At 39.1% G+C, this 20,067-nt stretch overlaps 1 protein-coding gene across 1 annotated transcript; it reads left to right on the top strand.

The window, feature by feature from the left end:
* The first annotated feature begins 15,699 nt into the window (after window positions 1–15,699).
* On the top strand, window positions 15,700–19,479 carry LOC118061419 (uncharacterized). Its single transcript, XM_035074840.2, has 2 exons — window positions 15,700–18,823; window positions 18,937–19,479. Exons 1-2 carry the CDS (start codon window positions 15,712–15,714, stop codon window positions 19,326–19,328), a joined length of 3,504 nt encoding a protein of 1,167 aa, XP_034930731.1. The 5' UTR covers window positions 15,700–15,711; the 3' UTR covers window positions 19,329–19,479.
* Window positions 19,480–20,067: the final 588 nt, after the last annotated feature.

The raw sequence follows: 20,067 nt of genomic DNA, 5'->3' as shown, positions 1-20,067 counted from the left end.
TAATATGTTTATATATTAAAAAGGGGCTGGGCCGGCCCAAACTAAACTGGGCCGGACCCAGCCCAACAGTCGTTGGGCCGATCTCGGCCCATCGGGTACTGGGCCGATCTCGGCCCATCGGGTACTGGGCCGATCTCGGCCCAACAAACTAATTAAACTCTATCTGGGCCGGACCTGGGCCGGACCACCGGATCGGGCCAGACCACTCTGGCCCGGCCCACATAGTTCTGGGCCAGACACCATCTGGCCCAGAAGAATTAAAAACAACACAGGGGGGGAATTATTTCCCCCCCGTCCCCTGCATGCAGAACGCCTCTGCATGCAGGGGACGAAATAAAAAGAAAAAAATGTGCAGGGGGGGGAAGCTTACCTGGCACAGCGGAGACGACGGCTTGCTGGTGGTGCTGCTGCGGAGGCGGTGGCAGCTTGGCTTACGGACGGCGGGTCAGGCGGTTTTTTCTCTCTCTCTCCTCCCTTCGGGTCTCTCTCTCTCTATTCCTCTCGGGGTCTCCTCTTTTCTCCTCTTTTTTCGTCCCCGTGCTCTCCCTTTCAGTCCTCTATTTATAGAACCATGGGCGTGGCTTTTCATCGTGGACCCAGGAGCGGGTTGAGGAGCGGCTGTCGAGGAGCGGCGGGGCTCCCTCGGCTTCGGCCACGAGGCGGGTTGTCGGCCATTGTTTCTGTCGGTGGCCCACCGACGTGGGGTCTCTGTCGGTTGGTAAGGGGGACCTGCAAAAAAAGAATAAAAAATACAATGTTTTTCTTCTTCCCCGCTGTAACGTTCGGGGGGAAGAAGACAGTGAACAGTGCCGTTCAAAACGGCACCGTTCGGTTACCCCTTTTTTTTTTTTTTTTTAAATAATTATATATGAAACGGCGTCGTTTTGGATAAAACGCGCCGTTTCATTTAAAGGAGCCAAAATCCAGATCAGTCCTCCATTATTTCACCTTCGGTCGCCGCCCCTCTTGTTGGCCGCCTTTTTCACTTTGGTCCTTGGCCTCTGATTTATGCAATTAAACCCCTAATTGACCAATAAACTTCCAATTTCTTCAATTAAGCCCCTGAATCAATTCCAAACAGCCCCCTCTATCTTTGCGCCTTCTCCAAATTGGTCCCTGGTTTCGGATTTTCACAATTAAGCCCCTAATTGGCCATTAAACTTCAATATTTGTGCAATTAAGCCCCTGATTTGACCCAATAAATTCCTAAAAAATATATTTTGGCCCCAGAACTTAAATTTCTTCAAATTAAAGCCCAAATTGACTTAAAAATCAATTTTTCTTGGAATCAAATCTTCTATAAATTCAAATAAAAATCCAATTAAATCCATAAAAATCTAATTAAGTCCATAAAAATCCAATTAAGTCCATAAAAATCCAAATTCGGGCTTTCTCCTCAAAATTCAAATTTTCCTTCTCAATAGGGCTTTCATCCTTCAAGAATATACTGTCAAAAATTCAATCCTTGTATTTTTAAATTCCTTGACCAATTTTCTGACTTTTTTTCGGGCGCTTCTGCCTCCGGTTATTTTTCTAACCTCTTTTGGCTATTTATTTTATTTTTTCAGGGGGACCCAAAAATGGGTTACAACAGATGCCCCCTCTTTATAATACTTACGGAGCATGGGTTTTGCGCAGTAAGTGTTATAAAGATAAACCCAAAACGGAACTCCCGAAACTGATCTGGTCGAAGCTTGATTGATCTGAAACTTTGTGCTTTATAACAATCCTCCTTAGCCCAAAAACTATGATCAAAACTTAGTCATTTCGAGGTCCTTATCCAGCAATCCTCTGAATTCTTACTTTAGTTTGATCAACATGGCAATCCATCTGAGATCCCATCTGGCGATCTCCTTTAACCTGGAATCCCATCTGGCGATTCCTTTACCCATAACCAATACAAAAAAATGCGTGTGTGGTCTCATTATGATGGGTGACCTGCCCGAGTGGAAAAGGGAAAGAGTGGTCTCATTCTTTGGGTGACCTACCCAGGGGGGAGAATGGCCTCATTATTATGGGTGACCTACCCAGGTAAAAAAATGAAGAATGGTCTCATTGTATGGGTGACCTACCCAGAAAAATAATGGTCTCATTGTATGGGTGACCTACCCAGGAAAAATGATGGTCTCATTGTATGGGTGACGAACCCAAGAAAAATAATGGTCTCATTGTATGGGTGACAAACCCAAGGGAAAAATGATGGTCTCATTGTACGGGTGACCTACCCAAGAAAAATGATGGTCTCATTGTATGGGTGACGAACCCAAGAAAAATGATGGTCATTGTATGGGTGACCTACCCAGGAAAAATGATGGTCATTGTATGGGTGACGAACCCAAGAAAAATGATGGTCTCATTGTATGGGTGACCTACCCAGGAAAAAAGATGGTCTCATTGTATGGGTGACGAACCCAAGAAAAATGATGGTCTCATTGTATGGGTGACCTACCCAGGAAAAAAGATGGTCTCATTGTATGGGTGACGAACCCAAGAAAATTGATGGTCTCATTGTATGGGTGACCTACCCAGGGGGAAGAATTTTGTAAACTCCATGCTTTTCTAAGAAATGGTTTCAATATGAGGTCCCTTCTAGCGACCTTCCTTGATGAATGTCGAAGTACGAGATCCCTTCTGGCGATCTCAAATAACTTGGAATCCCATCTGGCGATTCCTTTTATTCAAAGCTGAAATATTAGGTCCCTTCTGACGACCTCCATCGAAATATGAGATCCCTTCTGGCGATCTCCTTTAGCCAAACAACTTGGAATCCCATCTGGCGATTCCTTTTATACCAAAGCTAAAATTTGAGGTCCCTTCTGGCGACCTCCATTGATGAATATCGAAAACGAGACCCCTTCTGGCAATCTCAAACAACTTGGAATCCCATCTGGTGATTCCTTTTATTCAAAGCTGAAATATTAGGTCCTTTCTGGCGACCTTCATCGAAATATGAGATCCCTTCTGGCGATCTCCTTTAGCCAAACAACTTGGAATCCCATCTGGCGATTCCTTTTATACCAAAGCTGAAATTTGAGGTCCCTTCTGGCGACCTCCATTGATGAATATCGAAAACGAGACCCCTTCTGGCGATCTCAAACAACTTGGAATCCCATCTGGCGATTCCTTTTATTCAAAGCTGAAATATGAGGTCCCTTCTGGCGACCTTCATCGAAATACGAGATCCCTTCTGTCGATCTCAACAACTTGGAATCCCATTTGGTGATTCCTTTTTACCGAATGCTGTCCATGTCGTTCTTCCTGCTGGCAGGGTTTGAAAACCATTATCTTCTCTTCTTGTTGTTCTAGAATCAACTCAATGATTCTTTCTTCGTCCATAATCTTGTTGGAATGCGCTACGATCTCCTCCTGTAACGATCCAAAAAACATATATGCAATGATTTATGATTAGATGCAATGCATGCATTCATACCTGGTTTTGAAACATAGGTCCCAGCCTCTTCTTCTAGTTCATGAGACTCCCTCTTAACATGAACTTGCTTTTGAAGTCGTATGCTGGACTTATCTCTCGTGTTGCCTATCATATTCTTGGAGAAGAAGTCTTTGACTTTCTTCAAGTAGTTCTTTTCTCAAAATGTATGACTTGTATTTGCCTCTCTGTCATGCTTTTGTCAAATGTTTTAGCTTGGTTTTCAAATCGTAGGCTTTCGTAAAACTTTTCATAAAACATCTCGTCTTGCCCCCAGTGTAGGGGTGCGATCCTAGTCTGGGTTTTTATATAGAGAAGAAATTCATTTCGACTCAAAACAAAACCACCAACAAAAAACTCTTTAGAGAGTGAAAGGACAATAATGATGTGTTTTTTTTTCAAAAATGCACATTGTTTAGGATTGATAAACTCTATTTTTGTCTTGAAAGAAAATTTACAGGTGATGTATCAATTCATTATGTTATCCAGAGGTGAGGTTGTATTTCAAGGGTAGCTTTTCTTAAATTTCATATTAAACCATTTTATGATACTTTATTTGTAACCACTCAACTTGTTCCAAAAGTGCATAATCTCATCATTTATTTAAAGAAAAGGTAGGCTCAAAGACAAACACAAAAACTGGCTGACAAAATAAGCTCTGAGCTCTGAATGCTCACTAGAGAAAATAAAAGCAAAGACAAAAGCATGCTAAGGCAAATAAAGTTGTTTTACATTTTGAAAACTACGAGAAGTTCTTGGATCAACCCGTTCTGAAACTTCTTCTAGTGTGTGGAAAGTCAACCGAGGCAATGCTTCATCTTCCTTCCCCACTTGCGTTTCCTTGTCTTCTCCTTCGATCTCGCCTTCTTCATTATTGACGACTCTTGACCAAGGTTTTCCAACCTTTATCCCCTATCACTTTTGTCATGACCAGGCAATGGATTTGAACTGATATTGGGTGCGTCTTCAAAATGACACCCATCCTATCTTGATGAGCTTCAACAACTTGTTCTTGAAACCATAGCACGTTTCAAGACAATGCCCGGGAATACCAGCATGGTACTCGCAAGTCAAATCAGGCTTATACCAGATGGGGAATGGTGGCTGTAGTGGTAATGTAGGGATAGGAGCTATTTGTCCAATGCTCAGTAGTTTGGCATATATGTCCTTTAGAGGCATGGGTAATGGCGGTAGTTGTTCTGAAATGTATCTTGGGTTTGGTCTTTGGTGGTTGTTTTTGGGTGTTTGACTGGCCATTTGCTCGATTAGGGGAAAAAGGTTTGTTAAAGTTTATGTGGGCCACATGGGAGGTAGGTATTTGTGGGTTATATGAATCCGTTATCTTGTCATTGGACCCACCTTCGAAGTTGTTAACGGGACCTTTCAATTTTCTTCCGAAAAAACCCTTTGTCTCCAATGGCTCAATTATGCGTCCAGCTTTAATCCCCTGCTCTATTCTTTCCGCTATGCGTACAGCATCATAGAAATGTTGAGATGAGCTACCCATTAAATGCTCATAGTAGGGTGCTTTGAATGTATTGGCGAACAAAGTCACCATCTCCGTTTCTATCAAAGGGGGTTGCACATGCGTGGCCTCGTCCCTCCATCTTTGCGCATAAGCCCTTACTGACTCTTGGCTTCTCTTTTCCATTGACATAAGGCTTGTTCGATCTGGAGCAATTTCCAAATTGAACTTGTATTGCTTAAGGAAAGCCTCAACTAAATCCTTCCATTTCTTGATCTTGGCATTATCCAACCTCATGTACCAACTTAGCGCCGACCCCGATAGACTATCTTGGAAAAAGTAGATCAGTAACTTATCGTCATGAATCACCTCAGCCATCTTATTGCAATAAGATCGAAGGTGAGTGTTTGGGCATTCCAACCCAGTGTACTTTATAAACTCCGGAATCCTAAATTTTTTTGGTACCGTGATGTTTGGTACCAAGCATATTTCAGACGCTCGCATGGGGTCAAACCAGTCATTTCCCTCGACTGCTCTTAACCTTTCTTCCAAGGCTGATATCTTGTCATCGTTCATAAATCCGGTGGACCTATTATCGGGAGGCCCTTCCACAATGATGTGAGCTTGAGGGGGCTTGAATGGGAATGGTAGGCGCAAAGTGCTGCCCCGTCACTGAATCTGCCCCCAAGTTCTGAGATGCCCCCGGAACATGAACTGATGGTGCTCCTATAGGTGGTTGGGTAGACGTTCCCTCCCCGTTCTTGACTCTTAAAAGTTGCTCAAGCAGATTGGTCAGTCGAGAAACTTCATTTTTCACAGATTCCAACTCGGTCTGGTAGTGTGACTCTAATTGAGCTCTTTCTTCGTTTTCCATTCTTGATCTGGACCGGGTTTGGTGGACTCTGGATGTGGGACCTATGTTTCACGATCTGGAATGCATATGATAAAATGCGTGATGAAAATGTGATGCATAAGTGATGCGCGATGAGTATAATATTGCAAAAAGATACATAACCTAAGGACAAGCTCTATTTATTAAGTTAGAGTGGGTAGTTTTTCTATCTGGTCTTGAAGGGTCTCATATCTGCCCAGTGACGTTCTTCGTAAAGAAGTATGGGGGCGTTGCAAGGAACAGTTAAGACACGTATGCCCACCGTTACCAAACAGGCACTCAGATATGAGTTGGGTGTTTCACGCATTTAAACCCTGACCAATAGTCTTAGGGTAAATCGCTAATTCCCCACTTAACTTAAAGCTTGTGTGTGCTTTTCAAAATTAAGGCAAGTGATGCATGAGACAATTATATACAATGCATGAATAATATGCGTAAAAAAATAAATACGCAAATAAAAGGAAGGGCATATTAACAATAAACACACAAAAAACCAACAAATCAGACAAAAACAAAGCTTAGTCTACAAGTTCCCCAGTGGAGTCGCCATTCTGTCGCACCCCAAAAAAAAACTAAAAATTCAATTACGGGTTCGACTGGCGAATTTTTATTTATTTATTTTTATTTGGTTCTTTGGAGTCGCCACCTAGTATTTTGGTCACTAGGAACCTAACTGGTCTCAGAGATCGGGTACGGAGACTGGTTGCGTAAAGGGAAGGTATTAGCACCCCAAATACGCCCTACCTAAGGTAAGCTGCATTGTTTTATTGTCTGATAAAAAACTAAAGTGTTGTTGTGTTTTCCTAGTCGTTGGTCTGTCTATGGTCCAAGAAAAATCCTCCTCGGTAAGGAGGTCTTTATCTTATTGGGTAAAAATCCTAACCATTCTAACATCCATACCAAACTTTATTAATAATATTTAGGAATACGTTTTACGTATAAATTCGTAATCCCATATACTAAAAGAAAACAAAAAGATTTTTTTTAGAATTTTTGAAATATTGGCCTAGTTCTCATGGCTTGAATAAACTGGTTATTAAAGCCAAAATGCATGTTAATACATATATTGTTTTAAAATTTTTTTTATTGTGTGAAAATATGATGTTATAATATTTATATATATATATTGGAGAGACTAGGCCGTATTTTAAAACAAAAACAATTTTTGGAAAATATTATTTTTTTTTTATGCTTCGACGAAAATCGGGTATTTTAATACTGAGCTTGTATCCTTACGGTATAAAAATACAACCCAATATTAATCCACTTTGATAAAAATATGCAGAAAAATCAACAACATTTTTAGGGACTTTTTACAATTTTTTTTAAAAGCAAAAACATTTTTTATTTTTGAAAATCTTTGATGTTTTGACGAAAACCGGGTATTTATAACACTGGTTTTGTATCTTTACGGTATAAAAATACAAACCACTATTAAACTACTTTGATAAAAATATGCGGAAAAATCAACAATATTTTTTAGATTTTTTTTTTAAATATTTTTTTTATATATATATAAATATTTTTTATAATAATAATAATAATAATAATAATAATAATAATAATAATAATAATAATAATAATAATAATATAATTATAATATGTTTATATATTAAAAAGGGGCTGGGCCGGCCCAAACTAAACTGGGCCGGACCCAGCCCAACAGTCGTTGGGCCGATCTCGGCCCATCGGGTACTGGGCCGATCTCGGCCCATCGGGTACTGGGCCGATCTCGGCCCAACAAACTAATTAAACTCTATCTGGGCCGGACCTGGGCCGGACCACCGGATCGGGCCAGACCACTCTGGCCCGGCCCACATAGTTCTGGGCCAGACACCATCTGGCCCAGAAGAATTAAAAACAACACAGGGGGGGAATTATTTCCCCCCCCGTCCCCTGCATGCAGAACGCCTCTGCATGCAGGGGACGAAATAAAAAGAAAAAAATGTGCAGGGGGGGGAAGCTTACCTGGCACAGCGGAGACGACGGCTTGCTGGTGGTGCTGCTGCGGAGGCGGTGGCAGCTTGGCTTACGGACGGCGGGTCAGGCGGTTTTTCTCTCTCTCTCCTCCCTTCGGGTCTCTCTCTCTCTATTCCTCTCGGGGTCTCCTCTTTTCTCCTCTTTTTTCGTCCCCGTGCTCTCCCTTTCAGTCCTCTATTTATAGAACCATGGGCGTGGCTTTTCATCGTGGACCCAGGAGCGGGTTGAGGAGCGGCTGTCGAGGAGCGGCGGGGCTCCCTCGGCTTCGGCCACGAGGCGGGTTGTCGGCCATTGTTTCTGTCGGTGGCCCACCGACGTGGGGTCTCTGTCGGTTGGTAAGGGGGACCTGCAAAAAAAGAATAAAAAATACAATGTTTTTCTTCTTCCCCGCTGTAACGTTCGGGGGGAAGAAGACAGTGAACAGTGCCGTTCAAAACGGCACCGTTCGGTTACCCCTTTTTTTTTTTTTTTTTTTAAATAATTATATATGAAACGGCGTCGTTTTGGATAAAACGCGCCGTTTCATTTAAAGGAGCCAAAATCCAGATCAGTCCTCCATTATTTCACCTTCGGTCGCCGCCCCTCTTGTTGGCCGCCTTTTTCACTTTGGTCCTTGGCCTCTGATTTATGCAATTAAACCCCTAATTGACCAATAAACTTCCAATTTCTTCAATTAAGCCCCTGAATCAATTCCAAACAGCCCCTCTATCTTTGCGCCTTCTCCAAATTGGTCCCTGGTTTCGGATTTTCACAATTAAGCCCCTAATTGGCCATTAAACTTCAATATTTGTGCAATTAAGCCCCTGATTTGACCCAATAAATTCCTAAAAAATATATTTTGGCCCCAGAACTTAAATTTCTTCAAATTAAAGCCCAAATTGACTTAAAAATCAATTTTTCTTGGAATCAAATCTTCTATAAATTCAAATAAAAATCCAATTAAATCCATAAAAATCTAATTAAGTCCATAAAAATCCAATTAAGTCCATAAAAATCCAAATTCGGGCTTTCTCCTCAAAATTCAAATTTTCCTTCTCAATAGGGCTTTCATCCTTCAAGAATATACTGTCAAAAATTCAATCCTTGTATTTTTAAATTCCTTGACCAATTTTCTGACTTTTTTTCGGGCGCTTCTGCCTCCGGTTATTTTTCTAACCTCTTTTGGCTATTTATTTTATTTTTTCAGGGGGACCCAAAAATGGGTTACAACACATGGAATGTTATAGGATTGATTTGCATGTTTTTTTGGATCCTAAGACCTATTATTTCCATATTAGACTCTCAGCTATAGTGGGATGTTCGACACTGTTAGTTTTCTCATCAGATCAGGAAACCAATCTCGTCCTTTAGATTGCATCTGGATTTCCTTCCTCAAATTGATTTTATCTGACATGGTATTCTTAATAAAAGTTGAAGTCTTGGATGTGTACACATATCTAATTTTGCAGGTCTGATTAGAGGTTTAAACAAGCTTGGATTTCTTTTCATAATACCTTCATGAAAAGCTTGATATGTGTACTTTAACTTTGATTGAGCATATATTTGTATTTTGAAATTATAACACAGTGAAAAAGCTATCACAAGAAGCAAGGTATGAAACATAAAGTATAAAAATTGTTATTTTTTAACGATTAATTTACAAAATCTCTTAGGATGTAAAACTCATAAAAATGAAACAAGTTGTATAATGAGACACCATATCATAATCTATATCCAAGTGATCAGTATACTAACAACAGAAATCCCAACTTCATGATGCATCAGTCCATTTGAAAATTCAACCCTAACGAGCACGATAACAGTTCATTGGTTGGTGAAGCTTTCATTGCATGATCACGTAAATGTACCATGAAGCAATTATACAGAGAGTCCACATCCTACAATGTGACAGTTTGTGACCATTCATGACGGATTCATTAAGCAAAGAAAAGCTCTACTTCGGACCATTCGACCACGATAAAAGGTTGATTACAAACGGACACAAGCAGTCAATTTATTTTTTTTGAATAATCATCCAGAATATATTGAAAATAACAAAGCAATCAAAATCATGACCAGGTATTTATGATAAAATTTATGGCTTATATAAATTGGAGAATAAAGACAAGTATCAAATTTCTGATTAGAGGTACAAAAAAAACTCAAATTTCTTTTCATATTACTTTTCTAAAAAAAACTTAATATATGTACTTTAACTTTGATTCATCCTATGTTTATATTTTAAAATTATAATATGGTTAAAAACCTATCACAAAAAATAAAATCTAAAACATAAAATATAAAAATTCTTATCTTTTAGCAATTAATAAACAAAGTTTATTAAGAATGTTAAACTCATAAAAATAACTTTCAATGAACTCAAAATACATTAAAAAGCAGACTTCATGTTTATTGTTTACAAAGCCTTGACAAATAATTATCAGCCACAAGTAGCGGCAGGGAAACAAGTTGTATAATGAGACACCATATCTTAATCTATATCCAATAATCCAAGTGAGTATACTAACTGCAGAAATCCCAACTTCATGATGCATCAGTCCATTTGAAAATTCAACCCTAACGAGCACGATAACAGTTTATTGGTTAGTGAAGCTTTCATTGCATGATCACGTAAATGTACCATGAAGCAATTATATTCATGACGGATTCATTAAGCAAAGAAAAGCTCTACTTCGGACCATTCGACCACGATAAAAGGTTGATTACAAACGGACAAAAGCAGTCAATTTATTTATTTTGAATAATCATTCAGAATATATTGAAAAGAACAAAGCAATCAAAATCATGACCAGGTAGTTTTGATAAATTTATGGCCTATATAAATAGGAGAATAAAGACAAGCAACAAATTTCTGATATTCTGAACTTTTGATTTGCTATATATGACCCGTTCCGTCCACTAGACTAAGGAAAAAACAAAGAGAACATGACTTCCATGGCACAATCTGGGGCCAAGGGAGTTCACTAGCTGTTGAACTTCCAACTTCATGATGCTTTCATGGAATAATGCTTTCAAGTCCATTAGTAAGTTTGAACCCAATGGGCAGATAAACAGGTTATTGGTCGGTGAGGCTTTCATGGAATAATCTGTGGACGTACTATAATTAAGGAATTAATTAACATGAGAAGCTAGTTGTGACATTTCTTGACTGGTGCAACAATAGTTGTGTTTTTTTATATTTAATTTAATTATGTTGATAATGAAAAAAGAAATAAAAAAGAGTTTATGGTTCGAAATTAGAGGAAAGAAAGAAAAAGAGACTACTGATGATGGATTGTAACACAATAATATTATGAAATGTTTGTTTTTTTTTTCATTGTAAAATATTTATAGAGAAGAGATATAAAATGATGCAGTAGAAATGGATTCTTGTAATTTTATATTTAGTAGGACTTGTTTGTATGACTTAGATGTTAAGCACATGTTTAGAGATAATTTGTATACGTTTGAAAAATATCAAAGCTTATAAAGCAGAGGGAAATTATTTCCCTACTGTAACCAATTTAGAGCGTGAGAAGTAAGCAGCTAAGTGAAAAAGTAGACAGAAAAATAAATGATAGATATTTCTAAGGCAATCGAGCATTTACTTGCTGAATTTAACGAGATGGATTGTTGTTAATGAGAGGTATTCAACATTACATAATTCTGGTGCGAAGAGTTAGTCTTTTAAATTTGCCACATTACAGACATACTCACTAGAAATTTGCAAAGGCATATGGTATATAATCCATATGGTTAGAAATTTGCAAAGGCATATGGTTAGAAATTGAGGAGAAGGTAGAAATTTTGTTTTATGCATTTTTATCCATGTGAAAATAATCATAAGCTGCGTGAAAGGCATAAAAATACTGACATACTCACTAGCAATTTGCAAAGGCAACATTAAATATTATAGCAATTCATATGGTATATAATCCATGTGAATTTCTATATTATAGCAATTTGGTTTGTCCAACTCCAGAGCTGCTTTCTTGCGCTAAAGGCAGTTAAAAAGATACATCATGAATCTTTGGACAAGTCAAATGTGGAACGATGACCCCCAATATGCATAGTACTTTCCAATTAATAGGGAGTCCTATGATTTGGAAAGGTAGAACAAAGAATATTTAGAAATTTCAGAACGAAAGACTCCTCTACCTTGCAATTCCAATTTTTTTTTTGATAGTAAACGAGATAATTATATATTAATTAAGCAGCCCCATCAAGTAAGTGGGGCTGAACGAAAGATAGAATACAATGGGAATATGAAGAAAGAAAAGACCAAGGTGAAGAGGGACTTAATTAGTTAGTCCAGTTCATAATACATTCAGGATTTCTAAAAAGATCTGAGCCAGTATAGCTGAAATTTGTAACTAAGGACTTCAACCAGAAAGCCAAACGGTGAAAAGTGAGATCAAAAATCATATCCCAATCAGGAGCCTTGGATTCGAAGATTAGGCGGTTACGCGCTATCCAAATTGACCAATACAGACCTTTACAGAGGAGGGTAATAGCACGTCGCTGAAAATTTTCATTAATCAATCCGGACCATTCTTGTAGATTTTGATTTGGGTCTTTGTGCAGACAACCTGAACACCCGAACCATTTAAAGAAACGACCCCAAAGAGACCATGTTATAGGACACCAATGGAAAAGATGATTAATTGTCTCGGTTTCCTTGCAGCAGAATGGGCAGTGAGATTCCTCATAATTAATGATTCTCCTCTCAGCTAAAAAACTTTTTGTGCTCAAACCTCCATGAAGAAGAAGCCAAATGAACACATCCACTTTTGGGGGGGCATATCCATTCCATAGCAGAGTAGGGGAGTGATTATTTTTAGTGGCCGATAGACTATCAAAGAAGAGGCGACCTGATTGAGCTAAGTACATGCCAGAGCTGTGGAATTTCCATAACTTGCAGTCTGCACCATCTGAGAAAAGGAGACCACACTGCACCTCTGCGATCAAGCTCTCCCTCTGGCAGATCTCACGAGGCCGAAGGGTTCTTCTCCAGGATAGGTTTAAAGATGCATCTGTCAAATTGTATATATCTGCAAGGCTGGTGTTTTGCTGCAAGGAGAGGTTATAAAGTCTGGGGAATAAGAGCTGGAGAGTGGTTGCAGAGCCGAGCCAAGAGTCAGTCCAAAACCAGATGTTCCTCCCGTCACCCACCTTGAACCCGACATTTGCATGTAAAAGATTGGCTATGTTTTGTGTTGAGAAGATTGCTGAAACAATGCCATGCCAAGTTGGAGATAAAGAACATGCAAACTTAGGGATACCATTTATAAAGTGAGGTCTGTATTTTAGAATAATGTGTTCTTGCCAGCCTCCTGCCACTCCATTGTCTAGATTCCATAGCCATTTAAAAAGCAAAGCCAGATTTTTGTTGTGGATGGATCCCAGCCCGAGACCACCAGAAGATTTATCCTTTATTACCTTGTGCCAAGCCACCTTAAAAAGGCCATGAGAAGTTGAGCTTCCTTTCCAAAGGAAAGACCGGGTTAGAGAAGAGATGGCTTTAGTAACACCCTTTGGTATAGCAAAAACTAACATGTAAAACAGAGGAAGAGAGCTCAAGACTGATTTAATTAGACATAACCTTCCCGCCATGCTCAAAAAATTCCCTTTCCATGTGAGTAGCTTTGCTCTGATAGTGGACAACACTGGTTTCCAAGTAGAGAGTCTGCTGGGATTGGCTCCAAGAGGTAGTCCAAGGTACCTAACCGGGAAAGTATCACTACGACAGAAAACTGAGTTCGCCAAGCTAGAGGTGTAGTCGTTGTCCAAGTTGATACCTATTAGTGAGCTTTTATAGAAGTTAACTTTCAATCCGGAAATGATCTCAAACCAACGTAGAATCCTCTTGGCATGTAGAAGAGAGGGAAAATCATTTGGCAAGAAAATCAGAGAGTCATCGGCATATTGCAAATGAGTTAAGTAATGTCCTGGGGTAGTCTGTAAGCCTTTGAAGTAACCTGAAGCTGATGCCCTATTGAATAAAACTATCAATCCCTGAACTGCGATGTCAAATAGGAATGGAGAGAGTGGGTCCCCTTGCCTGAGACCCCTCTCCAAACTAAATTCTCTACTAGGAGAACCGTTTATCAAGATGGCTAATTTTGAAGTGGATAAGCATTCGAATATCAGCTTCCTCCAGTGTGAGCCAAAACCCATATATCCCATACTTGTGTCAATATGTTCCCATAAAATTGAGTCAAAGGCTTTATGGAAATCTACCTTCAGTAAGAGACCATGCTTCTTCTTGCTGCGCACACCATGGACAACCTCATTTGCTATCATGAACCCGTCTAGAATCTGACGCCCAGCAATAAATGCAGACTGGTTAACACTGATCACATCTGTCATGACATGTCGAAGCCTAGTGGACAGTAGCTTTGCCACTATTTTGTATAGCCCGTGAATCAGGCTTATCGGACGAAAATGGGAGAATCTGCTCGGCCCCTTTGATTTCGGAATCAGAGTTACAAAAGAAGAGTTGATACCCTTTGGAAGTTTACCAGTTCTGAAAAAACTTTTAACCAGCATAAAAACCTCTGAGCTGATGATATTCCATACCTTTTTATAGAAACAAAAGGTGAAACCATCGGGGCCGGGGGCTTTGGAACCATCACAGTCCCACACAGCTTGCTTCACTTCTTCTATTGAAGGTGGTCTTTCTAGCCAAATTGATTTGGCTTCTGAAATTTTAGAGAACCCTGAGCCTCCCATTTCAATTCTTTTACATGTTGGTTTGCGAAACAAGGATGAGAAGAAGTTGACAGCGCCTTCTTTTATATCATTTGAGGAGACTAGATGACTGCCATTATATTCAATCTTACTAATGTAGTTACGGCCCTTCTTTAGACTTGCTGATATGTGAAAAAAACGAGTGTTCTTATCCCCCATTTTACACCAGTTTTGACGAGATTTTTGCCTCCACATATCTTCCACCCTTCTGTTAACCTCCCATTGCTCAGAATTCAGCCCCTGGAGCTTTGTTTTTTTGGTCTCAGACAAGGGACGCACTTCGCTTAAGTTTTCAAGTGTTGTGATGGAGTTCTGGATGTCTGCAAGTTTTAGATTTTGATCCCCGAAAGTGGATTTATTCCATTGTCTCAGCTTTTTTCCCATGTTCCCCAGCTTCTTAATCAAACTAAACTCACCTGGAAATTCCTTGCAGCTTTCAGACCAGAGGGCCTCAAAATCTGTTAAGAAAGAAGGGTACGACAGCCAGCAATTTATGAAATGAAACGGCTTCCACCCCCAGTCTACCTTCGGGCTTTGGAGAAGCAGCTGACAGTGATCGGACAACCCTCTAGGGTAGCGGCAGAGAGATAGAGACGGGAACTGTAGCTGAAAATCCGGGGAAGCGAAAGCTCTGTCAATGCGGCTAATAGCACCACCCCTAAACCAAGTGAACCGATGCCCTTGCAAATTGAATTCAACCAGTTCACGGTCTGATATGAATTTGTGGAATGAAGTTGAACCTGATGAATTGAGGTGACCACTACTTCTCTCATGAGCGTGTAGAGTTTTGTTGAAGTCGCCTAGCATCACCAATGGTAGTTCGAAAGCCCGCGATTAATGAAAGATTTTGATTTGTTCACCGATTCAATTAAAGGAGAGAAAACTGATTCAAAAGATTTTAAAAAACAAAATATTTTTTTCCTAGTTATTTTTATTTTTTTATTTAGTTTAGAAATAAATGGGCCAACAATTAAGCATCTTTAGAAATTATAGGACTTGGAAATGAATTTTCCAAGATTTACCAAATCTTCCACCCAATAAAAACTGATGTCACTGTTGTTGACGTATGCATGTCAAAGTCTGTAAAATAAGAACAAAGATTAATAGGAAATTTTGTAATTAAAAATTCCAACAAATATTCCATTTCTTTTTTTCTATAAATACCTATCATTGGAGCCTAGGATCTTCATCTTCCATAGCAAACCATATCCCTTCGACATGATGTCCTTCCTACAGAAACCAGTCTCAATGTTTCTCCAAGTCCTTTTTTTTCTCCTTCTAATGTGCTTTCCTTCTTTCTTTGCCTTTTCTCCTAATTCCTCTGCAACTTCATTTGGCGCTGCCAGATATGCAGCTGCTGAAGGTAATGAAGAAGCGGAGGCTCTCCTAAAATGGAAAGCAAGTCTTGATGACAACCACAGCCAATCTGTCCTATCTTCTTGGGTTGGCAGCAGCCCTTGCAAGTGGCTTGGGATCACTTGTGACAATTCTGGAAGTGTCGCGGATTTCAGCCTTCCAAATTTTGGTCTGAGAGGTACGCTTCATAGTTTCAACTTCTCATCCTTCCCAAATCTTCTCACTCTCAATCTCTGGAACAATTCACTCTATGGAACTATTCCATCCCACATTAGTAACCTGACCAAAATCACCAATTTAGACTTGTGTGGTAATCATTTCACAGGAAATATTCCACTTGAGATAGGATTGTTAACAAGTCTTAACTTTTTGTACTTTTGTGAAAATAATCTCACTGGTTTAATCCCAGCCTCTATTGGAGCTCTGAAACACCTATATAGTCTCTATCTATGGGGTAACAAACTCTCTGGTGCCATGCCTTCTTTTATTGGAAATCTAAGAAACTTATCAATTCTTTCTCTCGCGGAAAACAAACTCTCCGGCTTGATACCTCCAGAAATTGGATCACTGCAGTCTCTCAGTTCCCTTTACTTGTCAAAAAATAATTTAACTGGTAGGATCCCTTCTTCTATTGGAAATCTGAGAAACTTATCAATTCTTTCTCTCTTTGATAACAAACTCTCTGGTTCCATCCCTTCTTCTATTGGAAATCTGAGAAACTTATCAATTCTTTATCTCTCGGAAAACAAACTCTCCGGCTTGATACCTCCAGAAATTGGATCACTGCAGTCTCTCAGTTCCCTTTACTTGTCAAAAAATAATTTAACTGGTAGGATCCCTTTTTCTATTGGAAATCTGAGAAACTTATCAATTCTTTCTCTCTTTGATAACAAACTCTCTGGTTCCATCCCTTCTTCTATTGGAAATCTGAGAAACTTATCAATTCTTTCGCTCGTGGAAAACAAACTCTCCGGCTTGATACCTCCAGAAATTGGATCACTGCAGTCTCTCAGTTCCCTTTACTTGTCAAAAAATAATTTAACTGGTAGGATCCCTTCTTCTATTGGAAATCTGAGAAACTTATCAATTCTTTCTCTCTTTGATAACAAACTCTCTGGTTCCATCCCTTCTTCTATTGGGAACATGACTATCATGACTAAACTTTATCTGGACATGAATAATTTATCTGGATCTGTTCCTCGGGAAATAGGACAACTTGAATCCCTTGTTGAATTGACATTGCACTTCAATAATCTCAATGGTTCTCTGCCCCCCGAGATGAATAATCTCACACATTTGATGGTTCTGCATTTGTTTTCAAATAGTTTCACTGGCCATTTACCACGAGACTTGTGCCTGGGTGGGTTACTTGTAAATTTTACAGCCGGCTACAATTATTTTTCTGGTCCAATCCCTAAAAGCTTGCGAAATTGTACTCGTCTATTTAGAGTTAGGCTTGAATGGAACCAATTGACGGGGAATATTTCTGAAGATTTCGGCCTCTACCCAAACTTGAACTATATGGACCTAAGTCACAATGATTTGTATGGTGAGCTTACGTGGAAATGGGGAGGTTTTCACAACTTGACGAGCCTACAATTGTCAAACAATAATATCACCGGTGAGATACCATCAGAGCTTGGAAAGGCTACTGGGCTACAAGTCATTGATCTCTCGTCAAATCTCCTAAAGGGGGCAATTCCAAAAGAATTGGCGCAGTTGAGGGCGTTGTTCAACCTTGCTCTTCATAACAACCATCTTTTTGGTGTCCTTCCCGTTGAAATCCAAATGCTATCTCAACTTCGTGCTCTTAATTTAGCTTCTAATAATCTTGGTGGATCAATCCCAAAACAACTGGGAGAGTGCTCAAAGTTATTACAGCTGAACTTGAGTCATAATAAGTTCATAGGGAGCATCCCATCTGAGATAGGCTTCCTGCATTTTCTTGAAGATCTAGATCTCAGTGGGAATCTTCTGGCAGGAGAGATACCATCAGAAATGGGGCAATTGAAACAGTTAGAAACAATGAACCTGTCTCACAACAAACTTTCCGGTTTGATTCCAACTACTTTTGTAGATTTGGTGAGCTTGACAACTGTAGACATTTCCTACAATGAACTAGAGGGCCCTATCCCCAAAATCAAAGGCTTCAATGAAGCTCCATTTGAAGCTTTTATGAATAATAGTGGTCTCTGTGGAAATGCCAGTGGTCTAAAGCCTTGTACACTTCTTACAAGCAGGAGAAAGAGCAACAACATTGTCATTTTGATTCTTTTTCCTCTCCTGGGCAGTCTACTTCTACTACTTACCATGGTTGGTTGTTTATACTTTCGTCACCAAACAAGTACAGAAAGAATCTCCTTTTTAGGAGAGCGACAAAGTCCACTCAGTTTTGCAGTATGGGGCTATGAGGAGGAGATCCTACATGAAACTATCATCCAGGCCACTAATAATTTCAACTCCAATAATTATATAGGGAAAGGGGGATACGGAATTGTTTATCAAGCCATGTTGCCAACAGGTCAGGTGGTTGCCGTGAAGAAACTTCACCCATCCAGAGAGGGCGAGCTTGTGGATTTGAAAACTTTTAGAAATGAGATTCGCATGTTAATAGATATTCGACATCGGAATATTGTGAAGTTATATGGATTTTGTTCATTAATAGAGCACTCTTTTTTAGTTTACGAGTTCATAGAAAGGGGAAGTTTGAAGATGAATTTATCTAGCGAAGAACAGGCAATGGGCTTGGATTGGAATACAAGGCTTAATGTTGTTAAAGGAGTGGCCAATGCAGTATCGTATTTGCACCATGATTGCTCGCCTCCAATCATTCATCGAGACATTTCCAGCAACAATGTTCTTTTAGATTTGGAATACGAGGCTCATGTTTCGGATTTTGGGACAGCTCGGCTCTTGATGCCTGACTCGACCAACTGGACCTCATTTGCTGGCACCTTCGGATACACAGCTCCAGGTACATACTTGATTTCATTCTTAACATATATATATATATATCAATTGTTAAATTTCTGTTTATAGCAGATCAATACAGCCAATACTATGAAAAAATGACCAGAATTTTTGCAGAGCTAGCTTACACAATGAGAGTGAACGAGAAGTGCGATGTCTACAGCTTTGGAGTGGTCACAATGGAAGTAATAATGGGAATGCATCCGGGTGATCTCATCTCATCTCTTTCTGCATCTGCTTTTTCCTCCTCATCGTTCTCTCAAATCAACCAGCATTCATTGTTGAAGGATGTGATGGACCAACGTATCCCACTTCCTGAAAATCGAGTTGCAGAAGGTGTTGTCAACATTATCAAAATAGCATTTGCATGCTTGCTTGCCAATCCCCAATCTAGGCCAACCATGCGACAAGTAGCTTCGAAGCTCATAGCTCAATGGCCTCCACTGCCAAAGTCATTCTCCGCAATAACATTGGAAGATCTGATGCCTCAAACAACTGTGACAGGCTAAGAATTTTCCAAAATATTTTCTATAATTAGTATGTGATTGTTTCTACTTATGTTCCTTTCAATTTTCGTAGCTTAGCTTGTAATAAACTATTTCTCTGCTTTGTATTTTGTTTCTTCAACGATTAATATATTTTTGTACAGTATTATATCTCTGCCCTTTCTCGTAATATTATGATACTCCATGATATTGAAAATATGTATGCCTATTATCTAATATGACTGTAAATTCTGCATTCAAAAAAAAAATGAGGGGTAATGAAATAATTTTTGTAAGTATTAATTTCAACATTTAAATTTTTTAAAAAAATAAGGAACAAACATAATTGACCATGTAGTTGTGGTAATAAGATTTTTATCGTTTTGATTAAAGAAAAACAGTCAAAGTTTATGAACCTGTTAAAAAATTCTCATGAAGGTAGTTTTGAATTCATTCAACTCCCACTAATCCTCGAAGTTTTTCATTTATTTTTTGTATTAAGTTTTTTACTGCAGTATTTCTTGTGAAGATGAACAACTTCAAGATTATTTAATAAGTTGATATTTAAAGAGAAATATAGGCAATGTGTGACATAAAACTTTTTTTTTTTTCTCCACCAAAAATAAAATAAAATAAACTGAATGATTAGTCTACATGAATCTTAGATTTAACCCTTCCTTTATTATAATTATTATTAACGTCTAAGGTGATGCTCCTCCAACAGGATCACTTGCCACTCGTAACTCTTCGCTGTCCTGTCTCC

Source organism: Populus alba, chromosome 13 (genome assembly GCF_005239225.2).
Source record: "Populus alba chromosome 13, ASM523922v2, whole genome shotgun sequence".
Taxonomy (NCBI): Eukaryota; Viridiplantae; Streptophyta; class Magnoliopsida; order Malpighiales; family Salicaceae; genus Populus; species Populus alba.
The sequence above is the reverse complement of the archived record's forward strand: the minus strand, read 5'-3'. Positions and strand labels throughout refer to the sequence as shown.